The following is a 20,845-nucleotide window of genomic DNA, read 5'->3' as shown; positions in this document are numbered from 1 at the left end:
AACAGGAAGGTTAAAAATAGTTTAGGGAGAGGACTTTCAATCTGGCCTGTCTCACATAGCTGAAAAGTGATTGCAGTTAATTATACTGTTCTGTTTTTTCTTGTGTGTGTTTTTATTTATAGTTTTTTCTTTATTGAGAACCTTCCCTTTTACTTGTGGGAGAACTGTACCCAGTATATTGTGTGCACAGCCCTTTCCAATGGGGGGAAAATAAAGGGAAATGGCAGGAGATTTGTTTAAAATTAGGGTTGTTTTAACTAATCTTTCTTGAGAATGGACTTCAAGTTCACATGCTACCTTTAAGCGGTTTCATTTTTCTGAGCAGAGAGCATCTCATTCACTGAAGTATGCAAAATATACTTGTTGAACTTTTAGAATTGAATTTCTAAATGTTGCTTGAACTACGATTATGTAAATACTGGGAAATTAAAACTTTGCTTAGAAGAATCTTATCAGCTAACTGCATTTTGCTAGTGTTACACTGTTAGTAGATGTCTGTGTAGGCACTTGATGCAATTTCTTCTAGAGCTACTACAGTGTGTCATTTTTGGGAAGCGTGTCATACCAGTTTGGATTGTTTCCTAAAAGCAAGTCACCCTTGCTGGGTTGCAGAATTTCTGTAGAGTCTACATATAAATGTATCCATTTTTCTTTGATTAGGTGATGCCTTTGTCAATAGGTCCCCAGGTGTATCTGAAATGGCTGTAACAGGATTCAGTATCTTCAAGGCTCCAGCTGGGTGGGGAGAGCTGTATTACTATGCAGCTCCAGCAATGATTTACTACCCGACTGACAATGTGCAATATAAACATTAGTCCAAGCATGATCTTGTCCCAAAACCCCGCCCACACAGGGAGCCAGAAGTCTTCCTGCCACGCGCCATAAATCGTTTATGGTTTGCTCATGCCCATACATTTGAAAAACAGCTGTGTATTGGGGATTAGCAGTTTGCAGAAGGCCCGTGCGGGGCTAAATTAGGTTCTCTTGCCCTGGTGGTGAATACCGGTAGGAATAGCAGGAGTGCTTCTCTGCAGTGGAAGGCAATTTACTCTTGTGTTGGGTGCAGGGAAACTGTGAGGGTACAGCAGGCTAGGGAGAGTGCTGGATTGCAGCAGTCCAGTTCACGCACAGATGCCTGACTGATAGCTGCCCTGTATGGCAGGGGATTGAACAATTCTTTGTTAGCTGGGTGTTTTTAAATTGTCCTTATCTATTTGTTATTTTTATGTATTTTACACCAAATGCAAGCAATACTACTCCTGTCTACTAGGATTAGTATTTTTTTTACAGTATGAAGAGTGGTTTCCCTTTTGCTAGCCAGTGGTTTCCCTTTAGTGGTAGCAGAATCGAATTCTATACGAGGCCGTATGAAACTTCACAACTAATTTTCAGCTTTTATAAAAGTTTTACTGTGTTGCTTGGATTTATTACAGCTTTGCAACTTTTAACTCCCAAAGTAAAACTATTTTTATGCTAGCTGCAATAATTTAAATTATCTCCTGGAGCTTCTAATGACTAACTTGTGTTTATGAAGAAACCTCCCATTTGTCCAAACCCTGGAAGCACAATCTGTTTGATAACTCTAAATGTATTGATGCTTTTACATCAATGCCGAGTACATCAGAGCCTAAAGTCAGTTGATGCCTTCAGGTCTTTCTTTAATAAAGAGGATATACAGATTTTGCTGTGCAAATGAGACCAGACAGTACAGTTCAGATAGTTCCCATGTGCTGGCTGAAGGATCAGCTGCTGCATAAAGTAGATACAAGTAGATGATTTTTAGCTGGGTTGGTGTCTCTATCAGGAAATCCTTTCTTGGGTGGGTTGGGTAAGCATCTGGGTGGAATGTGTCAGCAAGGCTACCCCTTCCAGATGCATTAGCTGAGCATAAGTGCTTACAGTCTGTACCATGAGCATCCAGGGGCAAAGCCAATGGGCTCTAGGTAAAGCAGGTGATGTGTTTCCAAAACGACACAGTTAGAAAGATTCCTACTATTTTGTTGAAGCTGCTGCACAGATGTCCCTCCGAAAAAAAAGATCATTTTCTTGGAGCTTCCCACTCTGCTCTCCTCTGTTGTAGGTTTTGGGAGGGTAGCTGGAACTGCTGAGCCTAGGAGTTGCCTCCATTTTTCTTACTCCTTTTGGTGAAAGGCTGTAGAGTCTGATTGTGCTTTGTTGAGATGGAGGCCAGATAGCACCAAATAATGTTTGTGGCTGTTTGTGTGGGCATTTGAGATTTGGAAGGCACCTGCTAATGAGTTGTAGGTCATTTCGTGTCAGATTGGCTAAGTTTCCATCAGGCTGGTTCTTTGTTGCGGCAACGCATATGGACTGTGTATGTTTGGGGATCCCTGTTATCTATCTCAGAGAGGGCTTTCCTCCTGTTTGCTGCGTCCTCTCTCCCCACAAGAAAAATAAATCACCTGCTTCTGGAGAGCTTTTAACGTCCAGATTGAATTAGATGCTTTGCTCTTAAGTTACATAGACTTTTCAGATATATACAGAGGCTAGAGAGGTGTGTAGGTATGTGATCATATTTCAAGCTTTCTCTTCTTTCTCCTTGTTTTTGATGCTGCTGCTGGAATTCACCCTTCCCTTTTCCTGGGAACTAGTGTGAAGGAATTGCTGTCATCCACAGCAAAGCTCAATCTGCTTGCCTCAAGGGCTTACCTCTCCAGGTAAGCCTCTCCTCTTTGCCCAATGTCCACAGGCAACAGTTTCTTTATGAGCTTGTGTTACCTGAATCTTTTGGGGTAGGTTTGAAGGGAACAATTCAGGGCGGTGGAAATCTCAACTTGGAGATGCTGGGATAGGGAAGGGAAAGAAAGAACAGAGCTAGCAGTACAGTTAACTCTCCCCCCACACACACCCTCTTTTTTTTTTTCCCTGTTTCTTCACCTGCCCAGCTGTGTAGTAGGTTAGCAGTACGTGTCTGTTCTTATTCTTATGAAAGTAGACTTTGTTCTCTGAAGACTGCTAATCATGCCCCATGGGGGTGTAATCAGTTATAAGGTATTTAATACAGTGCAGGCGGGAACAGGCCGCCTGGCCGGGCTGGCAGATTGCAACACTACAATTATAAAGGGCCCCTTTCCCCCACTCACCCGCCCACCAGTGGCAGGATGAGGGTTGTGCCTTGAAACAGTATTAAGTCTATGAAAAATAAAGTTGTAGTGGGGGAAGGGAAAGGAGAGGCTGAAGAGGCCGCTCCTATTCTGGGAATCGGGCAGATCTACATTCTGCGAGAGCTGCAGCCATTGCAGGTTGCACTGTTGAGACTTGTGGGAGTTTGGGTGCCATCACCATACAAGTGGATTGCACAGGGGTGGCCTTTGGCAACTTGTAGAGCAGCAGGGGCTTCCGTCCTCTCTGAAATGACTTTTCTTGTGGTGGCTGGGGTTGGAGAGGTATGGAGTGGTTAGAAGTGGAGAAGCCCTTTCTCCTGCATGCAGTGATTTAGACACCTAATCTGTCTGGGTGCTTTTGTAATTCCTGCCAGGCTTCTATTTATATCTTTGGATATAAATCTATTGGTAAATCTGGCCTTTCATGCCTCTTTCTTTCAAGTACTAGAGCTACTGCAGCAGCTTACCTTACTGGCTTAGAAAGGAATAGGTACCTTGAGGCCTTGACTTTTAATGGCCATGGGAAAGTCTGCTGGACCTCATGTGGTCTGTTCTTGTTACCTAATACCAGAACATTCCCCTCGGTGATGGCCTTGAAATGCGTGTGTGGATTGTGGAGCAGCTGGGCCACAGCTTTACAAACCATCCATGCTCTGGCAGTTTGCTAGATGTATCGGCATGTTTCTGGAGCTTGTGGCTACATTGACCTTTCCTCTTCCAGGTTCCCCAGAGATTACAGTGTTTCAGCCCTATCTCCATGCTGTTTGAATTTGCTTGACACTGTTTTGTGCAGTGACAGCACAGGGCTCCCTCCATGTATGTGCTCTTTGCTTCTTGGAAAGTAGAAGGAAATATGTGTTCCACTAGATCCATTTGTGTTAAATAGTTTCTGTCTTTTTTGCTCCTTTCTGACATCCCTGTTCTTTGCTGAAGTTCAGAACCTACACTGTGATGCACAGCAGATAGAAGCTCTTTTTTGGCAGCCTGTGGGATACTGGTGTAGATTCACATGGGTTATGTTCTTGCTACAGTGCTTGTGACAGTGTTGGCTTTCCTACTTGGTGCGGAGAGAGCATTAGCTATTAAGTCTCACAGTTGGCCCTTAGCACTGGGCAGTGTTTTTTTTAGGGTTTTTAGGAGGGGTTTGATATTTAGTCGTATTGCACAAACTTGAGAACACTGCTGACAACTTCACCTCCTGATGCATCCTCATCTTTTTCCTTTCAGAGTAACTTAATGTTTGGGAACTGTGAATTCTTTGAAAAGCTTTGGAATTTTCAGGAGCACCACATGAAGGGGGAGGAGTATTTTTTTCTGCCTTAAAGCATAGAGTCTGCAACTCTAAAATATTGAGGGTCTGAGACAAGAGGTTATCTGATGTCTTGGGGTTTTGTACATCAAGTCTCTGTTCTCTTTATCATGGAAGTGACAGGTGTCAGCACTGTAGGGGGAGAACAATGTACAATGAAGATTGGATCTGTTTATGTGGGCAGTGGTGACAAGTGTTTACAAAAGGACTTTTGGATAATGAGAAAGTGCCTGCATCTCTGAGAAGCTGCTTGACTTAAGGTAGATTGGTTTCCTTGGGGTGCATAAAGGCCTGTATCCTTCCAAGTACCCATGATGCCTGAAGTCAGCTAGTTTTTAATCTCTGCCCTGTCAGCTCAACAAAGTGTCAGTGTTACATTTGCCCCTTGTCTTATAGGAAAAATCAGGGAAATTCCCTTCCCAGGCTACTGCACAGAGCTGTTCCTGCTCTGGACCGTGGTTACTTGCCAGCCCTGGTGGTGGCTCTTCTCCCCTCGCTTGCATGCACAATTGAGAATTCTCCGACTTTGTTGTTTCTTTTGCCCCGTGGCTCGAGAAGTTGTCTGGAGAACTCGAGGTCTCTCCCACAAATGAGTTTGAAGCTGAAGCTGTTGTTGGGGTCCTGGCAGTGGCAGGGCTGGCATGCGTGAGGAGCGTGGCGGGTGTCAGCATGGTGGGTGTGTGGGCTTGCTGCTTGTTTTCCTTCCCTGCTTGGTGAGGAATGCAACGTGTTTGCCTTCCTTGGCCTGTGGTTGCAGCCGCATTCCTGCACTGGGAGTCAGCACGGCGGCGGGCGGCGTGCTGTTCATGCCCCCTGGCTACATGCTTTCAGCTCCACATCAAAGGTGTGTTTAGTGTGTAGCTTGTGCCATTCCTGGCCACACCTGGTGGCCTGCAGGCATGCAGGAGGTGGAGTCTGGCTGTGTTTGCAGATGGCATTCAGGGTTCAGACTTCTTGCTTGTGGAAAAGCTGGAGCTGAGTCCATGCTAAACAACCCCAGGAATGCAGCAGGAGAGCTGAGCGGCACAGTCACTCCAGGGGCATGTCCTAGCAGCAATGTTTCCTTTATAGCTGCAGCAAAATAACTCATGCCTGCTTCTCCAAAGGAACTGGCTATGTGCTTGGGTGTGTTGTAGGGTTTAATTTACACCGATAAGGCCAATTAAGGTTGGCTCATCCTCCCTGCAGCCCGTGTGCTCTTGGCAATCCGTGGATTATTGAATGGCTTGTGCCATCAAGCTGTGCTCAGTAAAAACTATGCATGAGATGTCTGCCTGGAGATGGAATGGCTCTGGGATTTAGTCTGAGCAGCAGTGCTTCTTCCCCCAGTCAATGGGCAGATATTCTTATCCCTATGCGCTGCAGCTGAACTACTTCAGTTTTTTTCTGGAAAAGCTTCCTTTTTCTAGCTGTTTACCTTAAGAGATGAAGATGGGAAGCTTGGTGAAAGCAGATCAAGATGCAAATGCATCTTATTTTGAGATCCTTGACATGATGTCTGTGAGAAATGGTCACTAGTTTTCTATGCCCCTATCATGCAAGCCATCCTTGTCCTCTTTATGTAAGTCTTTCAATCGCTCAGCACAGGCAAATGTGGTCCTTTTTGGCAGCATCAGTATGTGCAGCCCATAGGCAAGGCTTGTGGAAGGAAAAGCAGAGCATCTTCAGTGTCCTGGGTAAAGCCCTGGCCTGTTTGCTTTATTACAGTTTGCTTTGATCTTTGGGACTTGCAGTTTCCCGTCTGGCAGTTTCTAGTAGCCTGAAGTTCTGTGACCTGTCAGTCATTTCCATATTAAAGTTAGTGTACTGCAGAAGACCTCCCCACTGCGGTCCTGAAACAGTAGCAGGCATGAAATAATTGGGTCTCAGAAGTTCTCTGGCTTTACGGCATTGTTTTTGCTTTTGAGCTCTTGTCACGGTCTCTGGATCAGTTGCTGCAGAGCTACTGTTACCAGACTGGTCCCTGACAACTCTCTTTCCAGAAGTATGTATGACTTTACATTACTCTGTACATGACTTTTAGAGTTTGGGTATTGAGAGAAAGTGTGTTGCCTGAATCTTCATTTTCCTTCCTCTGTTCTGCAGTGCCAAACTGAACAATATACGCTGTGGCAACATGAGGGGTAGCAAAATATAAGTAAGTCTAAAGATGGCTTGTGTGGAATTTTTTTTTTTTTATTAAATAGAACATTTAAATTTGTACAGTCATTGGGCATTTCATCTCTGTCATGCAATATAGGCCGTGGCTTCAAAAAGGGAGGTCTGGTTCAGGATTAAATACTCCTTCTGCTGTCGTTTTCCAATTGCTTGGAAGGGAGTGAGGGAGCTGGAATGAAAGGGATGCGACATCGGCTAAGGAGGAAGAAGGGCTAATTCTTGGGCTTTTTTTTCTTTTTTTTCCCCTGACAGGGAGTTTTAATATGTTGTGGAGAGAAAGTGACCAGTTCTTTGTTTTGGCCTTCAGGACTGTGTAGGAAACCAGATCTCCGTGCTTCTGTGTCCAGCCTGAAGCACCTCTTCCGGGATGGTGTGCTCCTCTGGCTAGAGCAAAAACCCTCACCAAGTAGCTAGATCTCCCCCTGGTGGGACAGGGAGCAGGAAGCAGGGCTACGGCTGGACAGTAAAACTGGAAATTGGTCTGATCCTGGGGGCACCTTGAGCCAGCAGCAGATGTGCCTCTTCAGTTGAGACATTCCTTAGTCCAGAGTCACAGACGCTGTAGAGCTGAGCTCATGCAGCTGCATGAAGATGAAGGCGTGAGCGAACAGCTTGCACTTGGCACCGGACAAACACCTTATCTTTGCAACATCTGCCTGGCTACAGTCTGGCATTAGTCCATGGTCTTTGCCCTTAGACAAGTGGTGAGCTGCTAGTTCTTTGAGTGGTTTAATCTGACACTTGACAAAAAAATGGTACCTGGAACATTATGGCTTGCTTTCTTCAGGATACCTGCAGCCAATCATCCACTGCTTTCAGAGCACCTTTGAGGTGACTTCACTTGCAGCTTGACTATCTCTACTTCCCAGCTTGCTCTCTGAAGAGCTGTGTAGAGCTTGCTTACAGGGGGATCTACAGGGACGAGCCCTGTGGAGGTGAAGATAATGTCTTCAGTGATAAAAAGATGTTTTTCCTTAACCTCAGAGTAATTAGCAGGCTTATGCTATCCCAAAGAATAACGGTGCTAAAGATCAGGCATTTCAGTCTTTGAAGAACTATGCTGGGCAAGGGATGTAGTGCTAGTCCGGACTAGCTGACCTTGTGGTAAAACTAAAATGCTGGGCCTTCACTGCAGTTGCCCCTTGAGATAGTTTGTGCTCACGATTAGCTCCAGTTGAAGAACAACACTGATGCTAGCAATGATGACCAATGTGTAAGGAGATTATTAATGAGAGCTCTGACTCTGCCTTGAGGAGGGTTTGAATCTGAGGGAAGAGCTGAAGCAACCCTGCTTGGTCTCAGGTGGGGTGTCTGTGGTTATCACCCCAAAGGGAGGAAGGTGAACCTAGGAGGTACAGTGCAGCATATTACAGAAGGACAAGCAGTGCAGCCTGTAACTGCTGGCTGTGACAGGCAGCCTCCTTATGTACAGCCTGTAGGGCAGGGCATGGAGCTGTGGGTCCCCTCTGCTGTAGTTAGGATCCTGCTGTTGAAAGGACTGACTGGAGCCCAGGTGAACAGGGGGAGAAAAGCCATAGCCAGTTGCGTGCTTTATACAGGTCACCAGTGAAAGACGGGTGGGTGGATCTGTTTGTTTTTCCTAAGCTGGATTAAACCGTGTTGTATTTCTGTTACTGAACTCTCAGAATAAAATCTCTCAGCAGTTCAGTCGTGCTGAAGACTTAAGAGCATCATTAAAAAAAGAAAAACAAAAAAAAATTAAAAATAGGCAAACTGAGGCAGATTAACTACGGGACCACACCACAAAAAAGAGAGAAGATGCTCCAGGGTTACATTCTGCTTCAGGAGCAATGCTGCTTGATTGTTTACAGAGTTGAGACAAGTTTTGTGCCTGTTCCTGCCCTTGGCTCAGGCTTTGAATCTGCTAGGCCCAAAGCATGTTTTTGAAAGCAGTCTCCTTTCCTTGTTCTGCCTTTGTGGTCTGTTGAGATGACTATTGCCAGTGTGTAGGTGTGGGTGCTCTAACACTCCACATCTTGCCTGACTGCAGAGGCTGAGTGGAAGTCACTGGGGAATATTTGTTGCAGTCTTCGGAGTAGGCAATGGCTGTGACTTGGGTTAAGTGGGAAGCATCTGGTAGGAATCCTGCCTTGCAAAGGAGAATCAGTAGCAACATCACTCTTAACTTCTGGGAAGGGAAAGTGGCAGGATGTGATCTGCTTTAGGAAAAGGTTGTGTACCTCTTTCTCTTGTCTCCCTTGGAGATAGGTTTATTCCCCTAACACCACTTTTGTTTCTCTCAGTGCTACAGTGCTTTTCCTTGCCATCTTATAATGAGCTATTGCTCATTGTATGTAAAGTGAGGATCAGGTAGCTTGGTTGAAGAATGACCCACTCCTGTCCTCATACAATGCAGGAGTCCATAATTTTACTTAATTATACTGACTGCTATCTGTATTCCATTCATAGAGATAATAAAATATTTCTGTGCTAGAAGATATTCTCTGATGAATAGCACAGAGCATGGCTTAAGTTTCCATGACAATGCTACTGAATGTTCTTCTGTCACCAAAGAAAGAGGAACCTTCAGTTAATAAAGATTTGAGAGTTTTGTCTGAGAAAGGAGAGGGTGGTGAGACTGCATGTTAGTTGTTTGCCTGCATTTGGGTTGTGCCTGTGACTGACTTATAATCAGGAGAAAGGGGAAGCTGACGTTTGGCTAATGGCAGAGAGAGACTGTGTCGTGCAAGCTACAGCTGGACTCTTGGACATGTTTAACTGTTCAGCTACAGATGCAGCTGCACAATCACCCAACAGTTAAGCCTGTACCATTCTCTGCCTCTCACATCAGACCATCTGCTAGGGAAAAGCTAATTAAACCAAAACGATTCTTGTTGGGATTAAGCCCCAGCAGCAAAGAGAATTGAATATAGTACAAATATTGTTCTCCTACTACTGGATCAGGCTTGGCGCTTTATTTGTACTTGTAAAGAAGGGCAGGCTATTCAACAAAATTTATGTCAGGTAGGTGTTTAGCTCATGCACACTTTCCTTCTCTTGTCTATGCCAGATCACTGTTGGTTTAGGTGCAAGAAATAAGGCTTGCTGAATTTTCCAGCAATTCCTTTCTTACGACAACTGAGGCTGTTTTTCTTTAACTTGGGATTTCATGCAAAAGCAATGCACAAAGCTATTTTTTCTCCTAGTGCCTCAGTTTCTTCACTTATGAAATGGAAATTATTCTTGCCTTCCTCATTGCATTTATTTATGGTGAACATGAATCCTAGAGATGGTGTGGGACCACATAACCTTGTAAGTGTTAGATTTACCAGTGTGAATCTGAGACTCAAGACCAGTTTATTGCAAAAATGTGCCTGCAGCCCTCTGAGAGTTGAAATTTAAATCTTGTAAAATAGAAAATATGGAAGTGAGGTTCCCTTAGCAACTGAACTCTCGTGTGTACGTATAGGCTGTGTTGCCATGTGATAAGGGTTTCAGAATACCTCTTTCAAAAAATAATAAATTAAGTGGGCTTACAACTGTGGCTGATTTCATGGCTGCTGCTGGTACTCAGCAGAAGTGACATCGTGTTGTTCGGAGTTATGGCACAATTTCATTTCTGAAGGCCAGTAGTGGATTTAGTTCTTTGCAAGGGGTTTTGAGAGGGTTCTTGCTATTGTCTTTCTGTGCTTAGCATGGAAAACTTGTACAGAAGAGGAAATTGGTTCTGTATGTGGTAGCTCAGAGACGGCACTAGAAGACAACAGTGAGGAGAGAGTGATGGTTGTGTTGCTGGAGTGAATGTGAGGAAGGTTGGAGTGAGCTCAAAGAGACCTGATTGAAGAAGCAGGTAGAGCTGAGAGTACTGAATGAATGAAGACAAATTAAGTCTTGATATTCAGGAGGAACAGTTCAGGTAGTTTTGAATGACGAATAGAAGAAAACCCAGTAACTTTGATTTGCTGGAACTTAATTTTCACAAATACATTTCAAGGGGAAATGCTGTGGGAATTGAGATGAGAGGAGATTTCAGCATGTGGATTTGTAGCATATGAGATCTGTGACCTCAGACTTGTTTTGTGTATGTCCTTACCCCACAGTTAGCAAGAGAACTTCATATTTTGGTGGAAGAGGGGCAGTAGTAAGGCTGTGCCTGGGGGCAGTTAGATTACATGCTCTAACTCCACACTCCAGTTTGCTCAGATAAGCTCTTGGTGAGCCATATCCTTAGGAATGAGCAAGTGGGGAACATTGCCTTCCCAGTGTCTGAACTGCTGCTGCAGGTATGTTGGACATCAGCAAACAAAAGCTGTGTGGGTGTATGGAAAGCAGGGGCCAGGGCAAGTATTTGTGATCACCCTCCACCTTTTACTTGGTGAGAGGAGAGAAGATGTTATGCCATCATGGGCTGAGCATTATTACGATGTTTAGTTAGCACAGGAGTAGTACAACTTTCAAGTCATATAAATGTCAATACCTTTAATACCTTAATGTACTGTTGTAGTTTAACCCAGCAGGCCAGTACCTTGTGTAGTGTGGTTAGCTTACATTGATTCTGAGAGAAAGATGTCACTTGGGATTTTTTGAAGAAAAAAAGATGACAAGCCACAACAAACACAAAACAGCAAAATCTTCTTTGGAGGTAGAAAAGGGTAAAAAAGGCTTAACTTCAATATTGGTAAGGATTTTGACATTGCAGGGAAGATGTACTGATTTAACTTAATCAGATTAGAAACAACTGTGATTTTATTAGTGCATCATTCTTTATAGGCTTCCTTAATTTAGTTTGTATCTTCCTTCTATCTGTTTAACTTAAGTTGATTCAATGTAAAGTGCTCTTAAACTGAATTAGGAACATTTACCCAGGGGGTTATACTACTTTACATTATTTTCCAAGTCAATTTAATTTAGTGCAGTGTATATGTAGACAAGACCTTGGGGAAAAAGCTGATCCTTTTTATTACTTGATGAACAATATGTCATGTTTGGCTGCAGCCCTGTGATCATGGAATGAAAAAGCCTGTTTTGGTACATGTTGGTGGAGGATGGGCAGACTGATCATTGCAAGCCTTTGTACAACTTGGTCATTCTTAGTCATAGTGTTTGATAAAAGTAGATTGCTCCTCCTCATAAATTAGGCTTTTTCTTCTCTAGAACAAATGTGAGACCCTTCAAATGTTATTTTAAGGTTTCTTCTCAGCCTGCTAATGAAAGTGCCTGCAGACCTGGTTAGTATGCTGTGTATGCAGCAAAAGCAAGAGTTCAAAACTTTTGCAAATATTCGATGTTTCAAAAGATTCAGATGGCTGAGCAGGTTTGAGCTGGGCTTTTCTACAGCTAGGCAGAGCTTGAAAGAAATTTCACCTAATTTTCATGCTGTTTCCTGGTCACTGTCTCCCCCCAGTATGTGCCTCAGTGTCTGTGATGATTTATGCACATACAGAATTCATGGCCTAGGAAGAAGTTACTCTGCAGGAGCTGTGGATGTCAGTTCTCTTTCTTGTTGAAAAGGATAAATCTAGTCAATATGTTTTGTTTTCTGCTTGTGGGTGAAGGCTCTATGGGAACAAAGCTGGCGTGTGAATTACTCTGCAAGTGTGTGGTTGTAGTGATATCATTTCAGAATAAAGCTGGCTGCTCTAAACAGCCATTTCATTTATTGAAATTTGATGTTGCCAGCACCTGCAAGCATCGGGACAGTACTTATTGCCTCCTCAACGTTGCAGATGCTCTGTAGACTGGGTCATTGCAACAGCTTGTCCATCTGTCCTCTGTAAATAATGCTAATAATGTGCTCTGCTCCACTATCCAGCTGTGTAGATATTGCACAGTGCGTTAGCCATCTGTGCATCACTGCAACTCCTAGGCAGAGGGGATGTTTTGGAGAGTGTATTGAGGCAAGTATATAGGTTGTATTAATGGGGTATTCTCTAGCATTGCAATATTCTCTGCTAGAGGACAGCTCAGTCACATTCAGTCCCTGGCACGGAGGAGCTGTTTTTCCAGAACTTCTGAATCCAAAGGCTGAAACAAGAGGACTGCTGATATTAATTGCTGCGGCTTGTAGGAGACTTCGGAAAACACTTACAGGGGCTGAGAATCTGCTTCTCGGTGGTTGAAAAATTTAAGCCGTTCCTACCTTGTCCTAATTAAATGCTTCTTGATTCTATGCTCTAGTAAGGTAATGTGTGATAGTTTTGTTGGTTTTTTTTTCCAGTTTCTTCCCCTCCTACACAACACAGGAGCTGACAGAGGTCTGGGAATGAAGTTCCTGCATGTTGATTTTCTGCAGAAATGTTCACCCACTCCCTCCTTCACTTCTCTTCAGATGTTTGCTTGCTTTAGCTGTTCCCTTGGTTGTGGTTGAGAAAGTTTAAGGCCATGGCTCCTAAATTTCCCTCTTGTAATGTACCAGCTTTTTGACTGCTACATGTTGTTGGAGTATCAACATACACTTTCTCTAGCAGGGACCAGACATCTATCTTCAGGAAACTTTTCGGAGTTCTCCTAATGTATAGCAGGTCATTAGAAAATAAATCATGTACATCTCTTTAAATATCTGAGAAACATGCTTCAAAAGTCTTCCCATGGAAGATCTTAAAAGAACACAGGTAGGAAGAGAGTGGGGAAGGACATGAAACCAAAGGTGCAAAGATGAAGCATCTCTGGAAGTTTGTAGCCAAACCATCTTGTGAGAGTTGAAAGGATCACTGAACAAACTAAAGAGATCAAGCTAACAGGATCACTGAACAAACTGAAGAGAATTCTGGTGTGTCAGCATTTCTGGCTGAGAAGCTGTTGTTAGCCCTTGATGTAGCTGTCAGTGCTAAAGGTAACTTGGTAAATGACCTTTTGCCAAGATGGTTCTTGTGTAATTTCAGATGTAACCATTAAAGGTGGTTCTATGCTTTTATATGCTTTAGAAAGCTGGTGTTCATTTCCTGGCCAGAATCTCCCCTGGGTATTTTTATTCTCCATTAACATTCCTTCTGGGGATTGGATTCGGGTCCTTTGCTTCCTGTCCTGTTCAGATGTTAATCAGCTGTTGCATTCTATTCCAGTTACGTGCTAGCGATGTTAGTGTTTCTTGCTGATCTGTCTTGGCTTTTATAAAAGTGCTAGGGAAGTTTAGCATCTCTTAACACAGCAAAGAGAGTAGATAATAGAATGCACACTTAAGTATATGGAGCACAACTAATTTAGGGGGACTGGGATCTTTGTATTGTGGAAGAAGGGAGTGGGACTCAAGAAAAGTGCAATTCTGGTCACTTTTAAGAGATTTCCACAGGATGCAATGGGTATGACAGACACATGATATGTCCGGTGGTATTTACATTCAACAAGAGCTGTGTAAGACTGTAGAGTCTAGGGATTTCATTTTCTTTGGAAATATGTTAGGTGTTAAGTAGAGCTTGTTACATGGGCTGTTGTTCAACAGCTAGCCTGATCCCTTTTTCTAGGTAGCTCTTGGAATTGTTCCCATGCAGGGAACAGAGGTTTCTGTCTAACAGTCAAGGTTAATTGGTATAGAAAAGCAGGAATGAGCAATAATCCCCCTGAAACTCAGTTTTAATCCAATAGTCACTGTAATGCTATTACTCAGATCTGAATTGTGAGCATTAATGTACAAGCAGAACTGAGATGTGAGTTTCTGCAGTAGGAGCTGTCATCGTTTCATTTTAAAATGAACTTCAAAGTAGCTAGCAGCAGAATGGATCTGAATGTGCTTTTAATTGAGGTGATTTCTCTGAATGAAAAGATATCTCTCATTAAATGTTAAAGTGTCCCTTAATAACCTTGCAGTCTTTTTCCATTGTACTCAGCACCAGCAGTCTACAGGTGCTGCTTTTAACTTCATACAGCTTGTTTGTCTGTCCTGGACAAGATCACTTGATGCAGTTACTACATGATCCATCTCACTGATCAGTTGTCTTCATCAGGCTTACTGCAGCAGCTTCTCATGTAGTTTGACTTGAGACACATGGAGGCTAAGGTTGTCTCTGTCCGTAAGTCCTGGAAGGCAACTGGACAAGTCTGTTGCTTTTGCTTCTTCTGATGAAGAGACATTGTTGCCTCCTAAGTCAGGATGTGTCCTGTACTGGATATGCATTTGGGCTGGCCCACAGAGTCAAAATTCTGGGTTGGCTGTGGTGATCAGATATGTGGCACAGGACAGCGGCAGCAGTTTTTTTACATGTGGGTATTGCAGTTTTTTGGAGTACAGTGACTCCATGATATCCAGTGAATATTTCTGTAGTGTTGCATTAGAAACAAATATGACTGTGATTGTTTTACAGGATGTATTTTCTCTGTCATACAAGTTTATCCTTCTGAATAAAAAGCACGGTTAAAGAAATGCTGCTTTTAAGAGAAAAAGGCTAGAAAGGTGACACACTGCCTGAAGTAAGAATCATTCTCTGCAACATAATCACCACGTTTCTGTTGAGGAAGGGAGACTGCTGACCCTGACCACTGACAAGCAGGCTGTTTTATCAGGTCAGAAGAGGCAACAAAAGAGGAGATTATGAGAAAAACCCTGCAAGTCCTCTGCCTCTTTGCAGGGAATGTTCAGCTGCTGCAACAGCAAGCAGGCAGCTAAGTATTAGCTACCTGGGGCCTCAAGGGACATACCAAGTATCAGGAAGACAATAGGTGCCTACAAGTGTTGCTTTTTTTATTTTTGGCACTTTCCCTTTTTGTCCAAAGGGTTCCTTTTTGAACATCTTTTGTATGCTGTGGACCTTTTTCTTGTTGTTAGGCACAAAGTGGTATTAACAGGTAGTGAGTGTTGTGGTTTTGCTTGTATGCCAAGTGGCTGCTAGTTCTGTGTGCCCTGTACAGAATAGTCTTAAGCAATTCTGTGCTAGACCACCTCTGTTCCTGGTGTGTGGTAAAGGTTTTGCCTTTCTCAGATCACACAGAGAACATAGCTATTCTGCAAGTAGATTTTTACACTGAGGGATGCTCTCTGGTAAAAACAGCCTAGAGTCAAGCTTGTATACTGCCTGTGTAGCTGCACTAAGTCACTGTCACTGCACTTCCTCCCTGTGAAGAGGGAAGAGGTTGTATGTGTTTTGTCTTTGTGGGGAAATGGAGGAATACTCAGCTTTTTGCATTAACAAAACAAATTGTTAGGTTTCCACTGCAGTCTTCTGACCCTTTATGTTGCTGACGCTGATCAGTGTGGGCCCAAGGCTTCTAGCCCTCTACAAGCCATTCCAGTGAAGCTGTGAGTGTCAGTGACTTCAGAAGTTAGACTGGAACTACAGTGGGTAGTAGCTAGAAGACAGTAGAGTTGGAGTTACTGCAGACAATAGCTGGCTTGGAAGACTGTAGATATTAAGGAACATTGCTGATGAGAGATGGAAAGGGCAGATAAAAGGAACCAGGAGGTTAAGTTTCCTCTTGTATTACAGTGCTAATTAGAATAGCTGAAGAGCTACCTCCTGCTGTAGCTCCAGGCTAAAGCTGAGCTTCTTCAGGGTAGTCAAAATGTGGACTTGACGGCAAGCTCCTTCAGAGAGAGGCATGTGAATAGCGTGGTGAGCAGAATTAGTGCCTTCTTGTATTTCGAGATATTACCTATATCAACTTCTGCTTTGGAGCATAAGGTCTGTCCTGCAGAAAGTATCTGCTCCTTTCTGAATGAAGGTGTGTTGAACTGAGCCACCTTGAGATTCTCTCTCTATGGTAGTAGAGGATGCTCCACTATTGTAGGCAAGGAGGGCTTAACTGTGCTATTCAGTGTAGGGAAGTTTGCAGAACAAAATTAGGTTATGTCGACAGAGTGGTTGGAGCAGAACAACATGCTGGATTCCTGGTGTTGGACAGGAATGCAGGTGGGAAAGCAGGGACCCCTGGAGCCATCTAGAAAAAAACAGCTGCTTTCAGAGGTCAGTTACTGATCTGCACAGGCAACTTTTCTCAGTGGAGATATGGTTAAAAGACCTTTCTTTTCTGGGATATGTTGAAGACAAGGATCTTATTTCACTGGAGAGTCCTGGCATTAGATAGTGGCCTGACGGTGCAGCAGTTTGCTGTTGACTCCTGCCCTGGCACCCAGCTGTGGGTTGCTCTGCACACATGCCTGGCTGTTTCCATGTGTTGTGCTGATAGGTGACTGACACCAAGTTTCCTTTCTCATGTTTCAGAAGCTGTTGGCCAGATGCTGCTGGATGCTGACAGGGGAAAGCTGATTTGGAGACAAGCGGCCAGAAATGTTTGTACACGTCGTCACTTTGGATCTGTAAGTCCTTGTTTGAGGGAAAGTTGCCTGGAGGCACTGTGAGTATTGAAGTGTCTCTGGAAATTCTCAGATCATGAGGGTAGGTTTCAAATCCTAGTATCTTTTCCAGGTAGGTGTGGATGAGATGGCAGGTAGCATAGTTGCTGGCTGTGGGGTAGCAAGCAGGACAGTCCTGTTTGAGCCTGAGGAATTGTGCTGAGAGACAGGGAGGCCATTGTTGTGTCTGTTCTGTACACTTCAGCAATGGAAACGTGTGTGGACCCCTGGGTGCAGCTGTTCCTGGAAGCGTCTGCTTGTCTGCCAGCCTTTGTGGCTGGTGGTTTTACCTTGATGCTGAACCAGCTCCTGCTAGGAGTTGGTGGAAAGGCAGATTCAAACTATGATGGCCTGGTCCTTCTTGGAGGTGCATATTCTCCCTCTCTCTCTCTCTCTTTCTCCCCCTGTACTTAAGAGTTTGCCCCACAGAGCAGTTATGTTTTTGTGAAGCTGTTTTTTCCTGTGCTAGTCAAGACCCGACTATAGCATTGTAGTAAGGAAAGAGGCCAGACAGCTTGTTGGGGCAGGGCCAGCAGTAGGGCACCTCTTCAGTTTGTTTTGGCAAAGCTTGAGTTTGCGTCGTCCTGCTTGCCTGCCTGTTTCGTTCACCTTCAATCTGGCTTTCCCTGTGTGTGTACAGCTGCTCCACACCCTGCACTTCTGTCCCACCTACCAGGACTTGGTGCCATTGACAAGGAGAAAGCAGCACAGAAGTGCATCAGGAAAGGGAAGGCTCCACTGCAATCTCTCATGTGGCAGAGTGATGACCACAGAGCTGTGCTTTTACAGCTGGCTCCCAGACCAATCCAGTTCTCTTCTTGTAGCGATGGATACCCTGGGATTTGAACAGAGAGGAAGGTTGTTTCTGAACTTCTGTTGTATCCCTGGCTGGATAGACATTATTTTACAGAAGCCTGTTAGTAGCAAAGTGCAGCATGGCTTGCTACTAGCTGAAAGTCAGAGTAGCTTGCCTTCCTTTTTCATGGAGGTGTTCACAGCTGTAGGCACAAGGATGTAATTTTTTGGCTTAAACAAGAGTCTGATAATTGCCAGCTCATTTGTAGGTGAGAAGCATGACTTAGAAGGACAAGTGAGTGAATTTTTAGTGATAACATGCTTCTGTACCAAAGGCTTAACAGCATCCCTCTGCAGTAGCAGGAAAGATTAGCTGGGAGAGTCCCATTTCACAGGAGGTTTCTTTAGTCTGTGCTGAAACCAAGGTTCCCTTGAAGCTATTGCTTCATGAATTTTGAGTCTGTGTGGTCCCAGTTGCCTGAGTGCCTTGGACATGTCCTTGCTCAGGTGCCCTTCCAGCTCTTCCTGGGCTATGTAGCCCAACTCTCCTAAGCAATGTTTCATTTAGTTTCAGAAGACCTGACATGAGTTGGGGTAGGTACCTGGCATGAGATGACTATCCAATTGCCCTTGGTTATAAACATTCCCTATTCCTTCCATGTATATAGGCTGAGATTTAAAACTGGCTGTTCTGATGGGTGCTGAATTACTTATTTCTTTTCTTCAGGGGATCTAATTGAGTGTCTCTGCTTCATGAAGCTTCAAATTTGAGACCAGGCTGGTAAGTACTCAGGTCCTTGTGGGCTAGAGAAACAATTGTGATTTCAGCTCAGGATATCTCTATAATGTACCTCCTGTCCTTAGCCTGGAATTGACAGAAAAATCTGTTTTCAGCCCCTGTCAATCTCCTGTTTTATGGTGGGGTGTTTACAAACCTGCATCTGGTCGGGATTTCAGCATTCTTTTTTGTGGAAATGTCTTCCCAGCAAGTCAGACCCATCTATTTTGTCTGGGAATGCAGTGGAATGTGCATTCAGTATGCTGTGTGCAACTTTCCTAAAGTATTAGAGATCTCTTAGCCTACTTCAGTCTTTTTAGGAGAAGGGACTTTGGTAGAATGGTTGATAGAAAGTGGGAGTTTCCAGCATTATGATGGTGGAGCTTTGCAGGTTAGAACTATGAAGTTGCTAATTTCTGTGGAAAGGAATGAGAAATTCCAGTGAGCTTGTGTTTTTAGCAGAGTGAAGGACAGCTTGCAAATGTTCCTGTGAGGTGTAAAACCTGTTGTGGCTTGTAGCCACTCCGTGCTTGGTGCAGACAGCTCACATTTGCCAGTCCTCCCAGGGGACTCAGCCTAAGTGTCAAGAAGACTACAGAAGACTGGGTAAGAATTGGAGAGCCCGTTTGGGCTTTTAAAATGTAAAACTTCACTGGCCAAAGCACAAAGCAAGTGAGGGCTGCTAAGTCACTGGCCCAGTGATATTAATTGACTGCCATGATATGTTGATGGGAGTCAAATGGCCCTGCCTGTAGAAGAGGGGAGAGGATAATCTCTGTTGAGGCAGGTCCTGCACTTTGAAGTGCTGCAGATCAGGTGCTGAGGATGGCAGAGGTGCTAGGCTTGACCAGTGTTAGGATCCAGTGAGGGAAAGGGGCAAGAGAAGCGGGCACTTACCCCAAATATAGGGGGACTATTAACAATGCATGTGTTGTTATTGGGGAAGGTCTGGTATCAGGCTCTGCAGAGACTGCTTTTCATCTCTGAAGCTTCTTGTGTACAATAAGGTGATTGAAATTCTGGCTGCTTGCACAGAAGTCTTCCTGCCCTGCACTGCAGTCCCAAAATGGTGGAAAGGAAGGAGATTCTTCCATCTATACAAGACAGCTACTTCCCCTCTACCCCTTTTTTTTCTCTTCTACTGCTCCTTCAGCAGGAAGAATCGTGAACAGCACAGCTGGCGTAAAGGGAGTAATCCAGTCTTTCTGCTAGAAGGTACCAGTGCAATGGCATTGCTCCCTAATTTGATGCCACCTGTGCCTTGGGGGTGGTCTTTCTTTTCTGACAGAGTGAGCAGTTGTAATGGTACAGTACCTCCTTCTGACAAGCCTTCTGTGGTCTGCTCCATTGCAGCTCCAATGTAAGCCAAAATTTCTGGGTCTGGGCTCTTTAATGGCTAGAGTCTCCTCCCAGTCCCTGCTGACAGTGATAGCACATGATCAATAACTCTTGCTGCAGCTGTCACTGCTGCCTGTAAGGCTTGCAGTTTCCATATTGGAAAAGGCCTTTCCTAAAGAGCCTAATCAATATGCTGCTGTGAGGTCTGTTCTTGTTTGCTATATATAATCCGGACACACACCAACTACGTGAGTGAGCACGTGTAGAGAGGGGGAGAGGATGTGCCAGCCCTCTGCTCTCACTGGCTGGGAGAAGGACACAACTACCTCTTACTTTGCTCCCTCTCCTGCAGCTGCTGCTCAGGGCTGGTGGCCACATCCTTTTCCTGCTCTATTAACTCTCTGCATGGAGACCTGCTCTGGGACTCCAGGGGAGCCACATTCCTGCTGGGTCACTTCTAGGTTTCGATGGAGCACCCGTGACTCTCTCTTCTGTGCACTTTCTGCTGTTGGTAGGTAACCCGCTTTCGGACCACACAGCTGGGAGGATGTCAAGCACAGCTCCATCGAAGAAGCCTTACCGCAAGGCGCCCCCGCAGCATCGTGAGATCCGTCATGAGGTGCCCATCATTCGTGACGACCAGGATGGAGTGATCTTTGCTGAGCAGAGTCAGGTAACAGCTTGCCGGGTGGCAAAGGGCTTAACACCATTGCAGCAGCAAACAGGGTTTAGTTGCAGCGAGGCAGACCAGCGCAAGGAGGCAGAGGGGTTTCAGGTTTGCAACCTGAACTTCTCCCCGTCATGGTCCGTGGAGTCCAGCAGTGAGAAGGAAGTGACAGGGTGCAGAGCAGAGTGGAACATCGAGAGTCAAACTGTCTCTCCAACACTTCAACGTGGTGGGAAGATGGGGCAGCGAAGTGGGAAGCGGTGCCCAAACGGCAGTGATGGGCACCTCAGCAAATTTGTGAGCCGTAGTATGGAGACAGTTGTGGTGCCTGGAGACAAAAGTCATCATCCCACTTGCTCTTTCAAGAGCAGAAGCCTGGAACGGTCGCTTATGTTTAAAGAGCCTCCTGAAGTCCTGACACCAAGGAAGTTTC

The 20,845-nt window shown here is 44.6% G+C and overlaps 1 protein-coding gene across 5 annotated transcripts in view; it reads left to right on the top strand.

Moving 5' to 3' along the window:
- Positions 1-20,845, top strand: part of TJAP1 (tight junction associated protein 1) — a 39,821-nt gene that overhangs the window by 6,100 nt on the left and 12,876 nt on the right. For all 5 annotated transcript variants that reach the window (XM_051613619.1, XM_051613620.1, XM_051613616.1 and 2 more), the window contains 3 exons: positions 16,704-16,798; positions 18,357-18,410; positions 20,261-20,418. In XM_051613619.1, the coding sequence (XP_051469579.1) occupies positions 20,293-20,418 (126 nt within the window). In that variant the 5' untranslated portion in view covers positions 16,704-16,798; positions 18,357-18,410; positions 20,261-20,292. The remainder of the gene's footprint in view (positions 1-16,703; positions 16,799-18,356; positions 18,411-20,260; positions 20,419-20,845) is intronic.

Source organism: Apus apus, chromosome 3 (genome assembly GCF_020740795.1).
Source record: "Apus apus isolate bApuApu2 chromosome 3, bApuApu2.pri.cur, whole genome shotgun sequence".
NCBI classification, from domain to species: domain Eukaryota; kingdom Metazoa; phylum Chordata; class Aves; order Apodiformes; family Apodidae; genus Apus; species Apus apus.
The sequence above is the reverse complement of the archived record's forward strand: the minus strand, read 5'-3'. Positions and strand labels throughout refer to the sequence as shown.